The 21,839-nt window shown below is 47.4% G+C and overlaps 1 protein-coding gene across 1 annotated transcript in view; it reads right to left on the reverse strand.

Annotated features, from left to right (window-relative positions):
* Window positions 1-17,243, reverse strand: part of prph2b (peripherin 2b (retinal degeneration, slow)) — a gene marked incomplete at both ends in the record, with an annotated part of 37,164 nt that extends 19,921 nt beyond the window's left edge. Inside the window, 3 exons of the mRNA XM_083775106.1 lie at window positions 2,744-2,844; window positions 8,551-8,711; window positions 16,925-17,243. Coding sequence (XP_083631232.1) covers window positions 2,744-2,844; window positions 8,551-8,711; window positions 16,925-17,243 — 581 coding nt within the window. The remainder of the gene's footprint in view (window positions 1-2,743; window positions 2,845-8,550; window positions 8,712-16,924) is intronic.
* Window positions 17,244-21,839: the final 4,596 nt, after the last annotated feature.

The following is a 21,839-nucleotide window of genomic DNA, read 5'->3' on the forward strand; positions in this document are numbered from 1 at the left end:
GTCTCTGTCTCTCTGTCTCTGTCTCTGTCTCTCTCTCTCTCTCTCTCTCTCTCAGTCTCAGTCTCAGTCTCAGTCTCTGTCTCTCTGTCTCTCTGTCTCTCTGTCTCAGTCTCAGTCTCAGTCTCAGTCTCTGTCTCTGTCTCTGTCTCTGTCTCTGTCTCTGTCTCTCTCTCTCTCCCTGTAGATTACTGGTGGATTACTTGTGGGTTGGTAATGGGTTAATGAGGTCTTGCCCCCTCCTGCAGAGAGGCTTAAGAACATCCAGAAACACATCCTGCTGTCCTCTGACTCACAGAGCAGGAAGCTGTTAAAAACACATTTAGGATAAATAACGCGTTCCTTCCACGCCGCTACGTCCAACCAGGGAAACTCCCCCCTGTCAGGTGTAAAGGAGCAACTTGGACACTCGCATGAAGGAAGCATGCGTTCAAGTCCGTTGCTCTCCCCTTGTCCCCCATATATGGGGACTAGGTTGGTCTCCCCTTGTCCCCCATATATGGGGACTAGGTTGGTCTCCCCTTGTCCCCCATATATGGGGACTAGGTTGGTCTCCCCTTGTCCCCCATATATGGGGACTAGGTTGGTGGAGGGTGTGTAGAGCCCAGGATCACATTAGATGATTGACACAGGGGTGAAAAATGGGTTACAAAATCGTGGGATAAAAAAAAGAAATGGGCTTTAAATTTCGACGTCAGGCACAGTCCACACCAATGCAACTCACAGGATGTCTCCTCCTATATGTAGCCCAACCGGTGGAAAGGTGGAGCACTCGTGTTGGGGAGGCCAGGGTTCAAATCCCTGCTCAGAACGTATTCAAACGTTGTCGTTGAAACGACACGCGACATATTGAGGCCTCTTACAGTATCACACATTCTCTAGTAAATGTTAAATGGGGCATTTATATAGCGCCTTTATCCAAGCTGCTCTACAATGACTGTGCATTACATTCATAGCACATTACGCACACGCACGCACACACACACACACACACACACACACACACACACACACACACACACACACACACACACACACACACACACACACACACACAAGGTGGACCCTCTTGTAAACAAGTGTAATGCTTAATTGGGTCGCCCACTCACAGGTAAGTTAACAGTCTTTGTATTTAGTTTGTGCTTGAAATGTACTGTGATTCTGCAAACTGTCAATACATATTTCAATCAATCAATCGATCAAAACACACGCACGCGCACGCACACACACACACACACACACACACACACACACACACACACACACACACACACACACACACACACACATCAACGAACTGATGGCAGAGGAGACCATGCCAGGTTCAGAGTTTTGCTCAAGGACACTTGAAGACCCCTCTGAGCCACCGCTCTACACCCCTCTGATCCACCGCTCTACACCCCTCTGATCCACCGCTCTACACCCCTCTGATCCACCGCTCTACACCCCTCTGATCCACCGCTCTACACCCCTCTGATCCACCGCTCTACACCCCTCTGATCCACCGCTCTACACCCCTCTGAGCCACCGCTCTACGCCCCTCTGATCCACCGCTCTACACCCCTCTGATCCACCGCTCTAAACCCCTCTGATCCACCGCTCTACACCCCTCTGATCCACCGCTCTACACCCCTCTGATCCACCGCTCTACGCCCCTCTGATCCACCGCTCTACACCCCTCTGATCCACCGCTCTACACCCCTCTGATCCACCGCTCTACGCCCCTCTGATCCACCGCTCTACACCCCTCTGATCCACCGCTCTACACCCCTCTGATCCACCGCTCTACACCCCTCTGATCCACCGCTCTACACCCCTCTGATCCACCGCTCTACACCCCTCTGATCCACCGCTCTACACCCCTCTGATCCACCGCTCTGCACCCCTCTGATCCACCGCTCTACACCCCTCTGATCCACCGCTCTACACCCCTCTGATCCACCGCTCTACACCCCTCTGATCCACCGCTCTACACCCCTCTGATCCACCGCTCTACACCCCTCTGATCCACCGCTCTACACCCCTCTGATCCACCGCTCTACACCCCTCTGATCCACCGCTCTACACCCCTCTGATCCACCGCTCTGCACCCCTCTGATCCACCGCTCTACACCCCTCTGAGCCACCGCTCTACACCCCTCTGATCCACCGCTCTACACCCCTCTGATCCACCGCTCTACACCCCTCTGATCCACCGCTCTACACCCCTCTGATCCACCGCTCTACACCCCTCTGAACCACCGCTCTGCACCCCTCTGATCCACCGCTCTACACCCCTCTGATCCACCGCTCTACACCCCTCTGAGCCACCGCTCTACACCCCTCTGATCCACCGCTCTACACCCCTCTGATCCACCGCTCTACGCCCCTCTGATCCACCGCTCTACACCCCTCTGATCCACCGCTCTACGCCCCTCTGATCCACCGCTCTACACCCCTCTGATCCACCGCTCTACACCCCTCTGATCCACCGCTCTACACCCCTCTGATCCACCGCTCTACACCCCTCTGATCCACCGCTCTACACCCCTCTGATCCACCGCTCTACACCCCTCTGATCCACCGCTCTACACCCCTCTGATCCACCGCTCTACACCCCTCTGATCCACCGCTCTACACCCCTCTGATCCACCGCTCTAAACCCCTCTGAGCCACCGCTGTGTAAATGTACATAATATTTAGTATAGCAACGATTCATTCCGATGGGGCGTTGATAATTTAAATAAAAACTGTGTTTTCTACTCACTCTCGGACCTCCTCCTTGTTCATGTCGAGGTAGCGGTTGCTGATCCACTGGACCTCGAACCAGTCGCGGTAGTTGTTGTTTCCACAGCAGCGGAACTCCACCTGCAGTCAGAGACGTTAAACAGTCAGAGACGTTAAACCAGTCAGAGACGTTGCAGTCAGAGACGTTAAACCAGTCAGAGACGTTGCAGTCAGAGACGTTAAACAGTCAGAGACGTTAAACAGTCAGAGACGTTAAACAGTCAGAGACGTTGCAGTCAGAGACGTTAAACAGTCAGAGACGTTAAACAGTCAGAGACGTTAAACAGTCAGAGACGTTAAACAGTCAGACGTTAAACAGTCAGAGACGTTAAACAGTGAGAGACGTTAAACAGTCAGAGACGTTGCAGTCAGACGTTAAACAGTCAGAGACGTTAAACAGTCAGAGACGTTAAACAGTCAGAGACGTTAAACAGTCAGAGACGTTAAACAGTCAGAGACGTTGCAGTCAGAGACGTTAAACAGTCAGAGACGTTAAACAGTCAGAGACGTTGCAGTCAGAGACGTTGCAGTCAGAGACGTTGCAGTCAGAGACGTTGCAGTCAGAGACGTTGCAGTCAGAGACGTTAAACAGTCAGAGACGTTAAACAGTCAGAGACGTTGCAGTCAGAGACGTTAAACAGTCAGAGACGTTAAACAGTCAGAGACGTTAAACAGTCAGAGACGTTAAACAGTCAGAGACGTTAAACAGTCAGAGACGTTAAACAGTCAGAGACGTTGCAGTCAGAGACGTTAAACAGTCAGAGACGTTGCAGTCAGAGACGTTAAACAGTCAGAGACGTTAAACAGTCAGAGACGTTGCAGTCAGAGACGTTAAACAGTCAGAGACGTTAAACAGTCAGAGACGTTAAACAGTCAGAGACGTTAAACAGTCAGAGACGTTAAACAGTCAGAGACGTTGCAGTCAGAGACGTTAAACAGTCAGAGACGTTGCAGTCAGAGACGTTAAACAGTCAGACGTTGCAGTCAGAGACGTTAAACAGTCAGAGACGTTGCAGTCAGAGACGTTAAACAGTCAGAGACGTTGCAGTCAGAGACGTTAAACAGTCAGAGACGTTAAACAGTCAGAGACGTTAAACAGTCAGAGACGTTAAACAGTCAGAGACGTTAAACAGTCAGAGACGTTAAACAGTCAGAGACGTTAAACAGTCAGACGTTGCAGTCAGAGACGTTAAACAGTCAGAGACGTTAAACAGTCAGAGACGTTGCAGTCAGAGACGTTAAACAGTCAGAGACGTTGCAGTCAGAGACGTTAAACAGTCAGAGACGTTAAACAGTCAGAGACGTTAAACAGTCAGAGACGTTGCAGTCAGAGACGTTAAACAGTCAGAGACGTTGCAGTCAGAGACGTTAAACAGTCAGAGACGTTAAACAGTCAGAGACGTTAAACAGTCAGAGACGTTGCAGTCAGAGACGTTGCAGTCAGAGACGTTGCAGTCAGAGACGTTAAACAGTCAGAGACGTTGCAGTCAGATACGTTAAACAGTCAGACGTTAAACAGTCAGAGACGTTGCAGTCAGAGACGTTGCAGTCAGAGACGTTAAACAGTCAGAGACGTTAAACAGTCAGAGACGTTAAACAGTCAGAGACGTTGCAGTCAGAGACGTTAAACAGTCAGAGACGTTGCAGTCAGAGACGTTAAACAGTCAGAGACGTTGCAGTCAGAGACGTTAAACAGTCAGAGACGTTGCAGTCAGAGACGTTAAACAGTCAGAGACGTTAAACAGTCAGAGACGTTAAACAGTCAGAGACGTTGCAGTCAGAGACGTTGCAGTCAGAGACGTTGCAGTCAGAGACGTTAAACAGTCAGAGACGTTAAACAGTCAGAGACGTTAAACAGTCAGAGACGTTAAACAGTCAGAGACGTTAAACAGTCAGAGACGTTGCAGTCAGAGACGTTAAACAGTCAGAGACGTTAAACAGTCAGAGACGTTAAACAGTCAGACGTTAAACAGTCAGAGACGTTGCAGTCAGAGACGTTAAACAGTCAGAGACGTTAAACAGTCAGAGACGTTGCAGTCAGAGACGTTGCAGTCAGAGACGTTGCAGTCAGAGACGTTAAACAGTCAGAGACGTTAAACAGTCAGAGACGTTAAACAGTCAGAGACGTTAAACAGTCAGAGACGTTAAACAGTCAGAGACGTTAAACAGTCAGAGACGTTGCAGTCAGAGACGTTAAACAGTCAGAGACGTTAAACAGTCAGAGACGTTAAACAGTCAGAGACGTTAAACAGTCAGAGACGTTGCAGTCAGAGACGTTAAACAGTCAGAGACGTTAAACAGTCAGAGACGTTAAACAGTCAGAGACGTTAAACAGTCAGAGACGTTGCAGTCAGAGACGTTGCAGTCAGAGACGTTGCAGTCAGAGACGTCAAAGGGGTCTTCAGCCCCCTTTGACGTCGTTTGACGTTGACAGAGCACCAGAGCTCCAGCGGTTGATTGGCTTGTGTCTCTCCACAACTACCGCTGATTCCTTGTCTTCACTGCCGACACAATTTACTTGAAGCATTCTGTTTAGTTCTCTCCCTGTCAACAACATCAAGCGTTCCTTGTTACCATCTGTGCTAATAAGCAAATGGGCACCATTTACATGGTCTGACTGATAAATCACAGACATCGGCGCTGAACACGCTTTGAGCAGTGCAGTCTGATCCCATTTATCTTGTGTTTGTGGTTATTTTGTCATCCATCAACATCCGAAAAGTAAAATGAGTAACATTTGCCTTGGCTCTGTTGACAATGAAAACCTTTCCCAAGACGAAGTTTTAGTACGCCCCACCCCCGCTCCCCAAAAAGAGCATCATCTGTCACTTATTTTGGCTACCGAAGCAATGATGTAGGGCCCCTGCCCCTTTTACCCGTCTGTAAAACAACTGCCCCTTTTACCCGTCTGTAAAACAACTGCCCTTTTACCCGTCTGTAAAACAACTGCCCTTTTACCCATCTGTAAAACAACTGCCCTTTTACCCGTCTGTAAAACAACTGCCCTTTTACCCGTCTGTAAAACAACTGCCCTTTTACCCATCTGTAAAACAACTGCCCTTTTACCCATCTGTAAAACAACTGCCCTTTTACCCGTCTGTAAAACAACTGCCCTTTTACCCGTCTGTAAAACAACTGCCCTTTTACCCGTCTGTAAAACAACTGCCCTTTTACCCGTCTGTAAAACAACTGCCCTTTTACTCGTCTGTAAAAACAACTGCCCTTTTACCCTTCTGTAAAACAACTGCCCTTTTACCCGTCTGTAAAACAACTGCCCTTTTACCCGTCTGTAAAACAACTGCCCTTTTACCCGTCTGTAAAACAACTGCCCTTTTACCCGTCTGTAAAACAACTGCCCTTTTACCCTTCTGTAAAAACAACTTCCCTTTTACCCGTCTGTAAAACAACTTCCCTTTTACCCGTCTGTAAAACAACTGCCCCTTTTACCCGTCTGTAAAACAACTGCCCTTTTACCCGTCTGTAAAACAACTGCCCTTTTACCCGTCTGTAAAACAACTGCCCTTTTACCCGTCTGTAAAACAACTGCCCTTTTACCCTGTCTGTAAAACAACTGCCCTTTTACCCTTCTGTAAAACAACTGCCCTTTTACCCTTCTGTAAAACAACTGCCCTTTTACCCTTCTGTAAAAACAACTGCCCTTTTACCCGTCTGTAAAACAACTGTCCTTTTACCCGTCTGTAAAACAACTGTCCTTTTACCCCGTCTGTAAAACAACTGCCCTTTTACCCTGTCTGTAAAACAACTGTCCTTTTACCCTTCTGTAAAAACAACTTCCCTTTTACCCGTCTGTAAAACAACTGCCCTTTTACCCTTCTGTAAAAACAACTTCCCTTTTACCCGTCTGTAAAACAACTTCCCTTTTACCCGTGTGTAAAACAACTGCCCCTTTTACCCGTCTGTAAAACAACTTCCCTTTTACCCGTCTGTAAAACAACTGCCCCTTTTACCCGTCTGTAAAACAACTTCCCTTTTACCCGTCTGTAAAACAACTGCCCCTTTTACCCGTCTGTAAAACAACTTCCCTTTTACCCGTCTGTAAAACAACTGCCCTTTTACACGTCTGTAAAACAACTTCCCTTTTACCCGTCTGTAAAACAACTGCCCCTTTTACCCGTCTGTAAAACAACTGCCCTTTTACCCGTCTGTAAAACAACTGCCCTTTTACCCGTCTGTAAAACAACTGCCCTTTTACCCGTCTGTAAAACAACTGCCCTTTTACCCTGTCTGTAAAACAACTGCCCTTTTACCCTTCTGTAAAACAACTGCCCTTTTACCCTTCTGTAAAACAACTGCCCTTTTACCCTTCTGTAAAAACAACTGCCCTTTTACCCGTCTGTAAAACAACTGTCCTTTTACCCGTCTGTAAAACAACTGTCCTTTTACCCCGTCTGTAAAACAACTGCCCTTTTACCCTGTCTGTAAAACAACTGTCCTTTTACCCGTCTGTAAAACAACTGTCCTTTTACCCTTCTGTAAAAACAACTTCCCTTTTACCCGTCTGTAAAACAACTTCCCTTTTACCCGTCTGTAAAACAACTGCCCCTTTTACCCGTCTGTAAAACAACTGCCCTTTTACCCGTCTGTAAAACAACTGCCCTTTTACCCGTCTGTAAAACAACTGCCCTTTTACCCGTCTGTAAAACAACTGCCCTTTTACCCTGTCTGTAAAACAACTGCCCTTTTACCCTTCTGTAAAACAACTGCCCTTTTACCCTTCTGTAAAACAACTGCCCTTTTACCCTTCTGTAAAAACAACTGCCCTTTTACCCGTCTGTAAAACAACTGTCCTTTTACCCGTCTGTAAAACAACTGTCCTTTTACCCCGTCTGTAAAACAACTGCCCTTTTACCCTGTCTGTAAAACAACTGTCCTTTTACCCGTCTGTAAAACAACTGTCCTTTTACCCGTCTGTAAAACAACTGCCCTTTTACCCATCTGTAAAACAACATGTCCAGTGTCCCCCCTGGGTCATGTCCAGTGTCCCCCCCCCCTGGGTCATGTCCAGTGTCCCCCCCCCCTGGGTCATGTCCAGTGTCCCCCCCCTGGGTCTTGTCCAGTGTCCCCCCCATGGGTCATGTCCAGTGTCCCCCCCATGGGTCATGTCCAGTGTCCCCCCCCCTGGGTCATGTCCAGTGTCCCCCCCCTGGGTCTTGTCCAGTGTGTCCCCCATGGGTCATGTCCAGTGTCCCCCCCATGGGTCATGTCCAGTGTCCCCCCCCTGGGTCTTGTCCAGTGTCCCCCCCATGGGTCATGTCCAGTGTCCCCCCCATGGGTCATGTCCAGTGTGTCCCCCCTGGGTCATGTCCAGTGTGTCCCCCCCCTGGGTCTTGTCCAGTGTCCCCCCCCCCCTGGGTCATGTCCAGTGTCCCCCCCCTGGGTCTTGTCCAGTGTCCCCCCCCTGGGTCATGTCCCCTGCCCCTCTCTGACCTGCGTCATGTCCAGTGTGTCCCCCCTGGGTCATGTCCAGTGTCCCCCCCCTGGGTCATGTCCAGTGTCCCCCCCCTGGGTCATGTCCAGTGTGTCCCCCCCCCTGGGTCATGTCCAGTGTCCCCCCCCCTGGGTCATGTCCAGTGTCCCCCCCCTGGGTCATGTCCAGTGTCCCCCCCCTGGGTCATGTCCCCCCTGGGTCATGTCCAGTGTGTCCCCCCTGGGTCATGTCCAGTGTCCCCCCCCTGGGTCATGTCCCCCCTGGGTCATGTCCAGTGTGTCCCCCCTGGGTCATGTCCAGTGTCCCCCCCTGGGTCATGTCCCCGGCCCCTCTCTGACCTGAGTCATGTCCAGCGTCCTCTTCATGAAGCAGCGTCCCGGCGTGTCGGTGTCCTTGTAGAACTTGATGCTGTTCTTCAGGCCTTCCACCAGGGTGAGGTACATGGCGAACTGCATCAGGAAACACAGCAGTGCCGTCAGCAGCAGCACCACGTTGAAGCCTGGGGGGGACAAAGGGGGGACAAAAAGGAATAATTAAAGGAGAAGTCCATACTAAAAGGCTTTCTTACCTTTCTTTGTAGTTGTGACGTCCCCACCAAAGAGGTCCAGGTGTTATTTTGTGCAAAAGCTCCTTATTGGCTATTTCCCCTACTATAAGCCCTACATGAATTGCATTGAATTGAATGGGGCTATGGGGTGTTGTGCTAATTCGCTTATTTCCATCGCTCAAAATTTATATTTTTTTGTATATATCCTCTCTTCATAATGTAAATAATAACCCAAGCGGCACACTTTACGACTTCTTTCGATGGAAATAAGCGAACTAGGACAACACCCCATAGCCCCATTCAATTCCCATTCAATTCAATGCAATTCATGTAGGGCTTATGGTAGGGAAAATAGCCAATAAGGAGTTTTTGCACAAAAAAAGGACCTCTTTGGTGGGGACGTAGGAACTACAAAGAAAGGTAAGAAAGATAAGAAAGCGTTATAGCATGGAATTCTCCTTTAAAGTAATAATTCTTATTCTTTTTCTTTTAAGATTTTTTTTTGCGACTTACGCCTTTTTATTGTTTTTTTGAAGGGACAGACAGTAGGCTGACAGGAAACGGGAGAGAGATGGGGGGGGGGGGGGGGGGAAGACATGCAGTAAAGGCCGTGTCGGGCTCGGGAGTCGAACCCACGGCACACTGCGACTGGATTACCAGTCGCAGTGCCCAGACGGTTACGCCACCGCCTGGGCTGTAATTGTTCTTATTCATTGTTGAATTGGATTTTGTTGACCTTACTAGCCCTTACCCGTTGTGAGATATTTGTCTTGTGGCCGCGGGGGGTACTGCGCCCTGGGTGCGTTTTCGCATTTTTAATTCACTAATAAATGCATTATTAATTTATAATTTGAATTTAAATTGGAGATCTCTGTATCTGTCTGTCTGTGTCCCACATGGAGATCTCTGTATCTGTCTGTCTGTGTCCCACATGGAGATCTCTGTATCTGTCTGTCGGTCTGTGTCCCACATGGAGATCTCTGTATCTGTCTGTCTGTCTGTGTCCCACATGGAGATCTCTGTATCTGTCTGTCTGTCTGTGTCCCACATGGAGATCTCTGTATCTGTCTGTCTGTGTCCCACATGGAGATCTCTGTATCTGTCTGTCTGTGTCCCACATGGAGATCTCTGTATCTGTCTGTCTGTGTCCCACATGGAGATCTCTGTATCTGTCTGTCTGTGTCCCAAATGGAGATCTCTGTATCTGTCTGTCTGTCTGTCTGTCTGTGTCCCACATGGAGATATCTATGTCTGTCTGTCTGTGTCCCACATGGAGATCTCTGTATCTGTCTGTCTGTGTCCCACATGGAGATCTCTGTATCTGTCTGTCTGTCTGTCTGTCTGTCTGTCTGTGTCCCACATGGAGATCTCTGTATCTGTCTGTCTGTCTGTCTGTGTCCCACATGGAGATATCTATGTCTGTCTGTCTGTGTCCCACATGGAGATCTCTGTATCTGTCTGTCTGTCTGTGTCCCACATGGAGATCTCTGTATCTGTCTGTCTGTGTCCCACATGGAGATCTCTGTATCTGTCTGTCTGTGTCCCACATGGAGATCTCTGTATCTGTCTGTCTGTGTCCCACATGGAGATCTCTGTATCTGTCTGTCGGTCTGTGTCCCACATGGAGATCTCTGTATCTGTCTGTCTGTGTCCCACATGGAGATCTCTGTATCTGTCTGTCTGTGTCCCACATGGAGATCTCTGTATCTGTCTGTCTGTGTCCCAAATGGAGATCTCTGTATCTGTCTGTCTGTGTCCCACATGGAGATATCTATGTCTGTCTGTCTGTGTCCCACATGGAGATATCTGTATCTGTCTGTCTGTGTCCCACATGGAGATCTCTGTATCTGTCTGTCTGTCTGTCTGTGTCCCACATGGAGATATCTATGTCTGTCTGTCTGTGTCCCACATGGAGATCTCTGTATCTGCCTGTCTGTGTCCCACATGGAGATCTCTGTATCTGTCTGTCTGTGTCCCACATGGAGATCTCTGTATCTGTCTGTCTGTGTCCCACATGGAGATCTCTGTATCTGTCTGTCTGTCTGTGTCCCACATGGATATCTCTGTATCTGCCTGTCTGTGTCCCACATGGAGATCTCTGTATCTGCCTGTCTGTGTCCCACATGGAGATCTCTGTATCTGCCTGTCTGTGTCCCACATGGAGATCTCTGTATCTGTCTGTCTGTCTGTCTGTCTGTCTGTGTCCCAAATGGAGATCTCTGTATCTGTCTGTCTGTGTCCCACATGGAGATCTCTGTATCTGCCTGTCTGTCTGTGTCCCACATGGAGATCTCTGTATCTGTCTGTCTGTGTCCCACATGGAGATCTCTGTATCTGTCTGTCTGTGTCCCACATGGAGATCTCTGTATCTGTCTGTCTGTGTCCCACATGGAGATCTCTGTATCTGTCTGTCTGTCTGTGTCCCACATGGAGATCTCTGTATCTGTCTGTCTGTCTGTGTCCCACATGGAGATCTCTGTATCTGTCTGTCTGTCTGTCTGTGTCCCACATGGAGATCTCTGTATCTGCCTGTCTGTCTGTGTCCCACATGGAGATCTCTGTATCTGTCTGTCTGTCTGTCTGTCTGTGTCCCACATGGAGATATCTGTGTCTGTCTGTGTCCCACATGGAGATCTCTGTATCTGTCTGTCTGTGTCCCACATGGAGATCTCTGTATCTGTCTGTCTGTGACCCACATGGAGATATCTGTATCTGTCTGTCTGTGTCCCAAATGGAGATCTCTGTATCTGCCTGTCTGTCTGTGTCCCAGATGGAGATCTCTGTATCTGTCTGTCTGTGTCCCACATGGAGATCTCTGTATCTGCCTGTCTGTCTGTGTCCCACATGGAGATCTCTGTATCTGCCTGTCTGTCTGTGTCCCACATGGAGATCTCTGTATCTGCCTGTCTGTCTGTGTCCCACATGGAGATCTCTGTATCTGTCTGTCTGTCTGTCTGTCTGTCTGTCTGTCTGTGTCCCACATGGAGATCTCTGTATCTGTCTGTCTGTGAAGAGGGCAAACTGATTGACGGTGACTGTGGTTTAAGTAGGCTAATCAATTAACAGGTGTGGGGTTGCCATGGCAATCAATTGGCTCAGGCAGAAGCTGGAAATGGCACAGGTGAGGGGATTTAGGCTGATTAGGCCCATGCACTGGCAGAGCCTGAGCAGAGCCTTTTGTGGTGGTTCTGGAGAAGCGTGGGTCCGACCGACTCCATACCGGGCACTGCACTCCCTGTGGGGGTGTGGAACCACACCCCCACAGATCTCCAGATACGTGCATTTCAACCATACACACACACACACACACACACACACACACACACACACACACACACACACACACATGCACGAATGCCCAAACAAGTGCTCAGATTATTTCTGTGTGGAGGGTGATGTAAGAGCCAGCAGATGTCACTGTTTTTCACCGTTTTTGCCTGTTTTTCATTGCAGCTCAAAAGGCTTCACAGACACGGGGAAGAAAATCCACTGGATGTTGTGTGTGTTTATGAGGTCATAAAACCAGGAGGCTCAGCCTCAACGGAAATAAAACCCAAATAGTGATCTTCGACCCTCACTTGGCCCCTCCCCCTCAGTACCCCCGGATACCCTTACACCCACTATTCGCACATCTGCTAAAAACCTTGGCATTATCCTCGACAGCTCCTTTAAATTTCATAAACAGATCAGCTCCGTAGTCAAGACCAGCTTCTTCCAACTCCGTCTCCTGGCTAAAGTCAAACCACAGCTCCCCCCAAAACAACTAGAAACTGCAATCCATGCTTTAATTTCCTCCAGGTTAGACTATTGCAACTCACTATACATTGGTATCGAACAGTCTGCAATCAGACGACTGCAACTGGTCCAGAACGCTGCTGCTCGCCAAATCCTTCAGCGCAACCTGGTGGTCACCAGTTTAGTGCCAATTCTCCCATTATAAAGAAAGAAAGAATTTGTAATTCTATTATGCATGTATAATGTGCATGTCATCACCTGTACACCAGATTAGAGGAATTTTCAAAATATGGATGAAGAATAAGAAAAATAAGAATAAAAAAAAATCTTTTTTTATTTTATTTTTTTCTTTGGGAGGACGTCTTGTCGTCCGTGGCACTTAAACAGCTGGCACTAAAAAGATGGAGAGAACACATAACCCCCGTGCTGGCCTCCCTTCACTGGCTCCCGGTTTCTTTTAGAATTGATTTTAAAGTCCTTTTTATTTACTTTTATAAATGTTTAAATGCAGGCTGGCCCCCGAATACCTCTCCGCGCTCGTAAAACCCTCCACCCCCGGCTAGAGCTCTGCGCTCTGCGGATCAGGTATACTGCTAGAGGGCCGAATAACTAACCAAAGCACTAGGGGGCGCTATACGCTCTTTCGCGGCTGCAGCTCCCAGGCTCTGGAAGAGCTTTGCCCCTTCAACATTCGCTCTGCCCCAAGTCTCACCTTAACCCATTCTGACCTGAGATCAGATTTGAGAAAATCATCGTCGTTCTTCGATTTTTCAAAAATAGCAGATCTACAAGCTCATATCGCGCCACTCGGTGGCGCGATATGAGCTTGTAGATCTGCTATTTTTGAAAAAAATCGAAGAACGATCGACTGACATTTTTAGAATCTGATCTCAGGTCATAATGGGTCAATCAGACCAGTGTGTGTCCAGTGGAAACCTCGTATGAATCTGATCTCAGGTCAGAATGGGTTAAGACTCATCTTTTCTCCCTGGCTTTTAACCCCTCCTGAGTCCATTTTATGCTTTCATGCTTACATTTTTGTCATTTTTATTATTGTTTTTCTCGTTTATATTCTGTGTTTCTCCTGCCACTGATGTGCAGCACTTTGGTCAACCTTGGTTGTTTTAAAACGTGCTCTATAAATAAAGTTTGATTTGAATTGATTTGATTTGAATTGCACACATGTGCCCATTAGGGAAGTGCACACACACATATAGACATCAAAAGGGGCTTCAGCCCCCAGCCCTTTTACTCTTCTGAGAGACTGTCCTCTCCAGACCACGAAGGCCCACACTAAACCCAAGCGTTTAGGTTATAAACAGTTTTAAACACATATTTGTAACACTTTTTAAACGTGTCACAGTGTTTAGATTATAAACAGAAGAACATGTTTAATCGCCTGTAACACTTTTTAAACACATACACGTGTTTAGTTTTTACAATCAAAGTCAGTCATATTATAGGTGTTTAGAATTTGAACACTAGGGGCTGTATTTTGCGTGTCTTAAGTACCAGGTCTTATTCCCTAACTTGAGTAAACTAAAGACCTGGAGGCGTGATCAATGCTCTTTGGCTATTCTGAGTGGCCAAAGATCATTGATCACGCCTCCAGGTCTTTAGTTTACTCAAGTTAGGGAATCAGACCTGGTACTTAAGACACGCAAAATACAGCCCCATGTGTTCTCGTGAGGTGTTTGAGTGAACTCGTGTTCTACTGTATTTTATGACCATTAATAAACACTTGGCATTTTATTATTACACACATGGTGTTTAGGTTTAAACGCGTCACATGTTCCAGGGATTTACAGTACAGGGATTTACAGTGCACGGTGAAAGAAATGCAAAATGTCCATGCCATAATATACCCGAAGGCAGCATTCAGGAGAATTCCTTTCTTTCCACAAACTGCACTTACACCTGCATCTCCACTATAGCTAAAGCGTGCTGGCGCCCCGAAAATAGCTGATCTACAAGCTCTCAACCGTAGGTGCTATTTACACGAGGATGGTGTTCATATAAAACGTCAAAATAAAGTATCGTTTGCTGCTGTCATTTAGACGAGAACCGTATTCTCAGGAGGTGAAAACGCAACGAAGTGAAACCGCCTCCCAGAGTGGAAATCTTTCAGAACGCCGTTTCCTATATGGTCTCCATATAAACAGGCAAAACGGTGAATCCGCAAAACTTATGACATCATGGCTCACGTTGGCTCACAGCGCATATGTTTATTACATTGATGCAGAGCCATATCATTATGATATGATGGAGTTCCTGAACAAGCCTCCCTCCTCGCCTACACAGTGATGCTCATCAGCGATGTTGAATGTAAAACCATGATGTAAATAAAAAGCCTTGTGATAGACGGCAGCCGCGGCAGCAGCGTTTATGTAGCCTAATGTATTATAAAATATATACCATCCCGTGGCGCGCCCAGAGCAGTGTTGCGCCGCTTACGAGAAGGGCTTCTTCTTCTTGTACGTGGGTGACCTGTCTATTTGGCAGCCCGTTATCGCCACCTATAGCAGTATAGCATAATAGCACATTATATCATAACGTGTGCGTTCTCGTGTAAAGGGTAAGAAAAAATGAGAACGCAACGGGACTTTGACGTGTTATATGGAGATCGTCGCCGTCTAAAAGAGGCCTTAGAGTATATATTAATAGAGACGGCACCGGGTTTCTCCTCCCATCCACTTGCATTAAGTTGCTCTAAAGCGCATGAGGCGATTTCACTCCTCCTTCCGGGTAGGAACAGAGTGCATTCTGGGATGGATTGGACCCAAATACATTCATACATTCATTGCACGCGTTCACGTATGAAACAGCATTCACGTATGAAACAGCATTCACGTATGAAACAGCGTTCACGTATGAAACAGCATTCACGTATGAAACAGCGTTCACATATGAAACAGCATTCACGTATGAAACAGCATTCACGTATGAAATAGCATTCACGTGTCATCAGGGGAGAGGAGAGGAGAGGAGAGGAGAGGAGAGGAGAGGAGAGGAGAGGAGAGGAGAGGAGAGGAGAGGAGAGGAGAGGAGAGGAGAGGAGAGGAGAGGAGAGGAGAGGAGAGGAGAGGAGAGGAGAGGAGAGGAGAGGCGTTTAGCATTTCTTCCACCCTGTAGTAAACGCTGCATTCGTGGTCTGGAGAGGGCAGTTGTTTTACAGACTGTTGCTGACTGTTTTTTTTTACGTTTCAAACCTCTACGATCATCTGCTGTAAACCAAATTGCCTCCCCCCCCCCCCCTCCCCTCCCCCTCCCTTCCCCTGTGCATAGAGACGTAGCCCCTCCCCCCCCCCATGGGCATAGAGACGTAGCCCTCGTATAGGTTTTTGCATCATGATTTAGCGAGTATGAGCTAAAAGTAAATGGTTAAGGTGCATTTATATATAGCGCCTTTATCCAAGGCGCTTTAAATATATAAATATAGATATATATATTTACATAGATTGTGCATTACATTCACCCATTCACACACACACACACAATCACACACCTTTACATAGATTGTGCATTACATTCACCCATTCACACACACACACACAATCACACACCTTTACATACATTGTGCATTACATTCACCCATTCACACACACACACACACACACACACACACACACACACACACACACACACACACACACACACACACACACACACACACACAATCACACACCTTTACATACATTGTGCATTACATTCACCCATTCACACACACACACACACACACACACACACACACACACACACACACTCACACACCTTTACATACATTGTGCATTACATTCACCCATTCACACACACACACACACACACACACACACACACACAATCACACACCTTTACATAGATTGTGCATTACATTCACACACACACACACACACACACACACACACACACACACACACACACACACACACACACACACACACACACACACACACACACACACACACCGATGGCGGAGGAAACCATGCAAGGCACCATGACCTGCACATCGGGAGCAATCAGGGGTTCAGAGTCTTGCTCAAGGACACTTGGAGAAGGGCCGATTCATACTCCTATTTTAGAGCCGAATAAAGGTCGGTTTGGCCTACAATGTGACCTACAATGACCTACAACAATGATCAACAATGACCCACAATGACCTACAACAAACCTACAATTTGGCCTACAATGTGACGTCATTTGAGGTTCAGGGGGGGGGGGGGGGGGGGTACCGTCCTAAAGTCGGCTCTTCGGTGCTACTGAAAGTTTCTGACGAGCTGAAATCATTTCGGCTCTACAGCGCCGAAACAACGGTAAAAACTCTACAGCGCCGAAACAACGGTAAAAACAGGAGTATGAATCGGCCCTATGACTCTGCAGGGGGAGTCGACCCACACAGGTGACGGAAGCGGGCAGAACCGGGCAGAACCTACCGCAGCAGAACAGCAGGTAGTTCTGCAGCATGGGCTTCCACTTGGGGAACTTGGCGGGGTCCAGCGAGTCGTGGCACACCTTGCCGCCGAAGGCGTTGACGGCGCCGGTCACCAGGCCCACCAGGATGAGCAGGTTGGGCACAAAGTGGCTCTCGCTGTTGTCCATCATCTCGCTGCGCTTCCGCAGCTCCACCTTGAAGAAGATGCCCATGCTGAAGATCAGGATGCCCGCCATCACCGACAGCCAGTAGAGCAGCCACAGCGCCTGGGCCAGCTTCACGCGCTTGGGCAGGTCGAACTTCACCGGCATGAACGCCATGCTTTCAACGTCAATGTCCAAACCCAACCGCGCGGGAATTAAAAAAAACTATAAAAAAAAGCGTTAAAAAAAAAAAGAATTAAGTGTTTTTCTCCACCGTTCTGTGTGGTTTAAATTGTTCGTGTCGGCGTTTTTTTTTTTTTTTTTTTTTTTTACCCGGGCAGTTTGACGGTTTTCCTGACGTTTTCTTCTTTTATCTTTCAGTTGGAGAGTAACGTGAGGCAGGAGGAGGAACGCCGCCGTCCCGCCGTAAGTCCATCGGGAACGGGAACGTCCATAACCGGTCCTTTGGGAACAACAGAAACGATAAACCAAATAGATGTCTTTAAAAAAAAAAAGTAGGCCCACAACGTTGTTACATTAAAAACGTTAATCCAAATAATAAGTATTCCTATAAACGTGTGGTTCCGGATTCGGACAGCTTATTCCCGACGGAGACGTTTTCCTTGAGAAAGGAAGCGTTGGCGCACGAGTGGTGCTCAGCGAGCCTCTGCCTGCCGCGCGTCATCCTAATCCAGGGTAATCTGCCCTTAACCCGTTCTGACCTCAGATCAGATTCTAAAAATGTTCCTCTACATCCCGACAGTTTTCTGAAAAAGCTACGTTTCTACGTCAGTCGTTCTTCCGATTTTTCAAAAATGGCAGACCTTATACAAGCTCGCAGCGCGCCACTCGGTGGCGCGCTGCGAGCTTGTATAAGGTCTGCCATTTTTGAATAGCTATAAAGCATACCATAATATGCTATATAACACCAAAAAGGGTTTCCCGGCCAAAATAGGTTAATGCCACTTGCAGCAGATTAGAAGCGGCTCTAATCCGCTGTCTTACCGTCTAATTGGTTTGTTGTTTTAAGCGTCCTGCTAGGAGCATCCCTCCTGCTGAGAGAGAGAGAGAGAGAGAGAGACAGAGACAGAGAGAGAGAGAGAGAGAGAGAGAGAGAGAGAGAGAGAGAGGCACCCATGCAGCACAGAGAGCAAAGGCTCCAGGCAGCAGAAACTAAACCGGTTTCAAAGTGTGTGAGGGAGACATACAACAATGCATGCATAAAGTGAATGGCAGATCGAGTGGCAAAGTGACTTTAATGTGGTTTAAAGTCATTTCATTCAATCAAATAGGACTTTTCTGTTGGGATGTATACGGGGCTGCCGAGGCCAGAAAGTAGGGGGTTTTTTTGCCCCTCAGTATAGGGCGGCGTTCCCGCATAACTTCCTCAGTATAGGGCGGCGTTCCCACATAACTTCCTCAGTATAGGGCGGCGTTCCCGCATAACTTCCTCAGTATAGGGCGGCGTTCCCGCATAACTTCCTCAGTATAGGGCGGCGTTCCCGCATAACTTCCTCAGTATAGGGCGGCGTTCCCGCATAACTTCCTCAGTATAGGGCGGCGTTCCCGCATAACTTCCTCAGTATAGGGCGGCGTTCCCGCATAACTTCCAAGTATGATGATGATGATGATGTCTTTTTGTTTTTTCTCGTTGTCTGTTTTGTTTTTAGTTTTTTTGTTTGTTTAATTTTCTATTCTCCTTCGTTAAATGGCATTTGTTTGTTTTGTTTATATGTTGTTTGTGATGCATATCTTCAACAGTATTTTGGAATACGTTGAGATAAGGATAGGCACTAATAATTAAGCTTTAAACTTATTTCGATCACCTAAAAGTAAACTGCTTTTGTGTAATGTCTCCCTCTCAAAAGATCGAAATAAACTATTCATTCATTCATGTCACCTCTATATACCTTCAATAAATGTATTGTAAGGCTAACAGAATGAAGGGGAAGTTCACATAACAGGAAAACACCATGCCAATGATTAATACATAATGGTGCATACGGTCGCTCAATGAGGAAATTCAAGCTATGGAAACAGAGATACAGAATGGTGGTTGAGTCCAGAGTCGTCATGCGCTGAATGAAGACTTTATATCGTTAACGTGCTTTGCGAGGTCACAGCGGTGATCTTGAACGCTGACCCCGTCACATCTAATCGGTTCATCCTCGGGTTCAAGTGGAGGTCTTCTGCCAAAAGTCATTAAAGACCCTCCGAGATGTCCCTGAGATATCGCGCTAGGGTCAGCCTTCTGCTGCTGTTGTACTGACGGGTATACGACCACAGTCTGATACTGTTGTACTGACCGGTACAACCACAGTCTGATACTGTTGTACTGACCGGTACAACCACAGTCTGATACTGTTGTACTGACCGGTACAACCACAGTCTGATACTGTTGTACTGACCGGTACAACCACAGTCTGATACTGTTGTACTGACCGGTACGACCACAGTCTGCTGCTGTTGTACTGACCGGTACAACCACAGTCTGATACTGTTGTACTGACCGGTACAACCACAGTCTGATACTGTTGTACTGACCGGTACGACCACAGTCTGATACTGTTGTACTGACCGGTACAACCACAGTCTGATACTGTTGTACTGACCGGTACAACCACAGTCTGATACTGTTGTACTGACCGGTACGACCACAGTCTGATACTGTTGTACTGACCGGTACGACCACAGTCTGATACTGTTGTACTGACCGGTACAACCACAGTCTGATACTGTTGTACTGACCGGTATACGACCACAGTCTGATACTGTTGTACTGACCGGTATACGACCACAGTCTGATACTGTTGTACTGACCGGTACGACCACAGTCTGATACTGTTGTACTGACCAGTACAACCACAGTCTGATACTGTTGTACTGACCGGTACAACCACAGTCTGATACTGTTGTACTGACCGGTACGACCACAGTCTGATACTGTTGTACTGACCGGTACAACCACAGTCTGATACTGTTGTACTGACCGGTACAACCACAGTCTGATACTGTTGTACTGACCGGTACAACCACAGTCTGATACTGTTGTACTGACCGGTACGACCACAGTCTGATACTGTTGTACTGACCGGTACGACCACAGTCTGATACTGTTGTATTGACCGGTACAACCACAGTCTGATACTGTTGTACTGACCGGTACAACCACAGTCTGATACTGTTGTACTGACCGGTACAACCAAAGTCTGATACTGTTGTACTGACCGGTACAACCACAGGCTGATACTGTTGTACTGACCGGTACAACCACAGTCTGATACTGTTGTACTGACCGGTACAACATCAGTCTGATACTGTTGTACTGACCAGTACAACCACAGTCTGATACTGTTGTACTGACCGGTACAACCACAGTCTGATACTGTTGTACTGACCAGTACAACCACAGTCTGATACTGTTGTACTGACCGGTACAACCACAGTCTGATACTGTTGTACTGACCGGTACAACCACAGTCTGCTCATATACTACTAATAATAATAATAATAATAATAGTAATAGTAATAATAAGAATAATAAGAATAGTATGTTTTATTGTCTCCACCAGGCCGAAGGCATGGGGAGAGAGTATGTTTAGTTGTCTCCACCAGGCCGAAGGCACGGGGAGAGAGAATGTTTAGTTGTCTCCACCAGGCCGAAGGCACGGGGAGAGAGTATGTTTAGTTGTCTCCACCAGGCCGAAGGCACGGGGAGAGAGTATGTTTAGTTGTCTCCACCAGGCCGAAGGCACGGGGAGAGAGTATGTTTAGTTGTCTCCACCAGGCCGAAGGCATGGGGAGAGAGTATGTTTAGTTGTCTCCACCAGGCCGAAGGCATGGGGAGAGAGTATGTTTAGTTGTCTTCGGCCTGGTAAAGACAATGATAATAGTATAATATCAGGATTAGGTGCTGTTGGGGTCAAAGGTTAATCTCCAGAGGTCCCAGCAGTTAGTATCACCAGGGGGATGTGTAGGGGTTAAAGGTTAATCTCCAGAGGTGTTGGACCAGTTTAGCCCGGTCTAAAATAGCTCTGCCCCTCCGTTGACCCCCACGCACGCACGCACGCACGCACGCACGCACGCACGCACGCACGCACGCACGCACGCACGCACGCACGCACGGTCGCACGCACGCACGCACGCACGCACGGGGAACAACTCCTTACTAATTGAATTTCTTCCAAAATACAGATTTCTATGTCGTCGTATGACGGCCGCGGCACAAATCTACGATCTAATCTACGATCTACAAGCTCACAAGTCACAACATGTCCTGCTCGTGCGTCACGCTGGTGGTGTGAGCTTCTATAGATCTGCTACTTTTCGACACCGTCGTGTGATGGAGGCGGAGCATAAAATAAATAATATGGTTTAAGAGAAGTTAGTGATTTTGATATCCTCATCTGATCTGTGATTGAAAGAAGGCAGGCACATTTAATTCAATTTATTTGTCAAACAGGTGTTACTAAAGTTTTTAAAGAGTAAAACAATAATTGTACTAAATACTGATAGAGGGAAAAACTAACATTAATAAAACTGCAAACAATAATGCCTACAATGTGGCACCAAATATGAACTTATGAATAAGTAAGAAGTGTTTGGGATTTGGAATATAAATGTGTTCATCGTCTGATCAGTCAGTAATGTCAATGACATTACATAGCCTATGCAAATTATATGACATTTATATCGACATCAAAATAAACATTTCACCCTCTAACATTTCTTATTTCTAGGTCGTTGAAATAATGTCATGCACATGTGTCCAGT

The sequence above is a fragment of the Protomyctophum parallelum genome (assembly GCF_964188405.1).
Source record: "Protomyctophum parallelum genome assembly, chromosome: 10".
Lineage (NCBI taxonomy): Eukaryota > Metazoa > Chordata > Actinopteri > Myctophiformes > Myctophidae > Protomyctophum > Protomyctophum parallelum.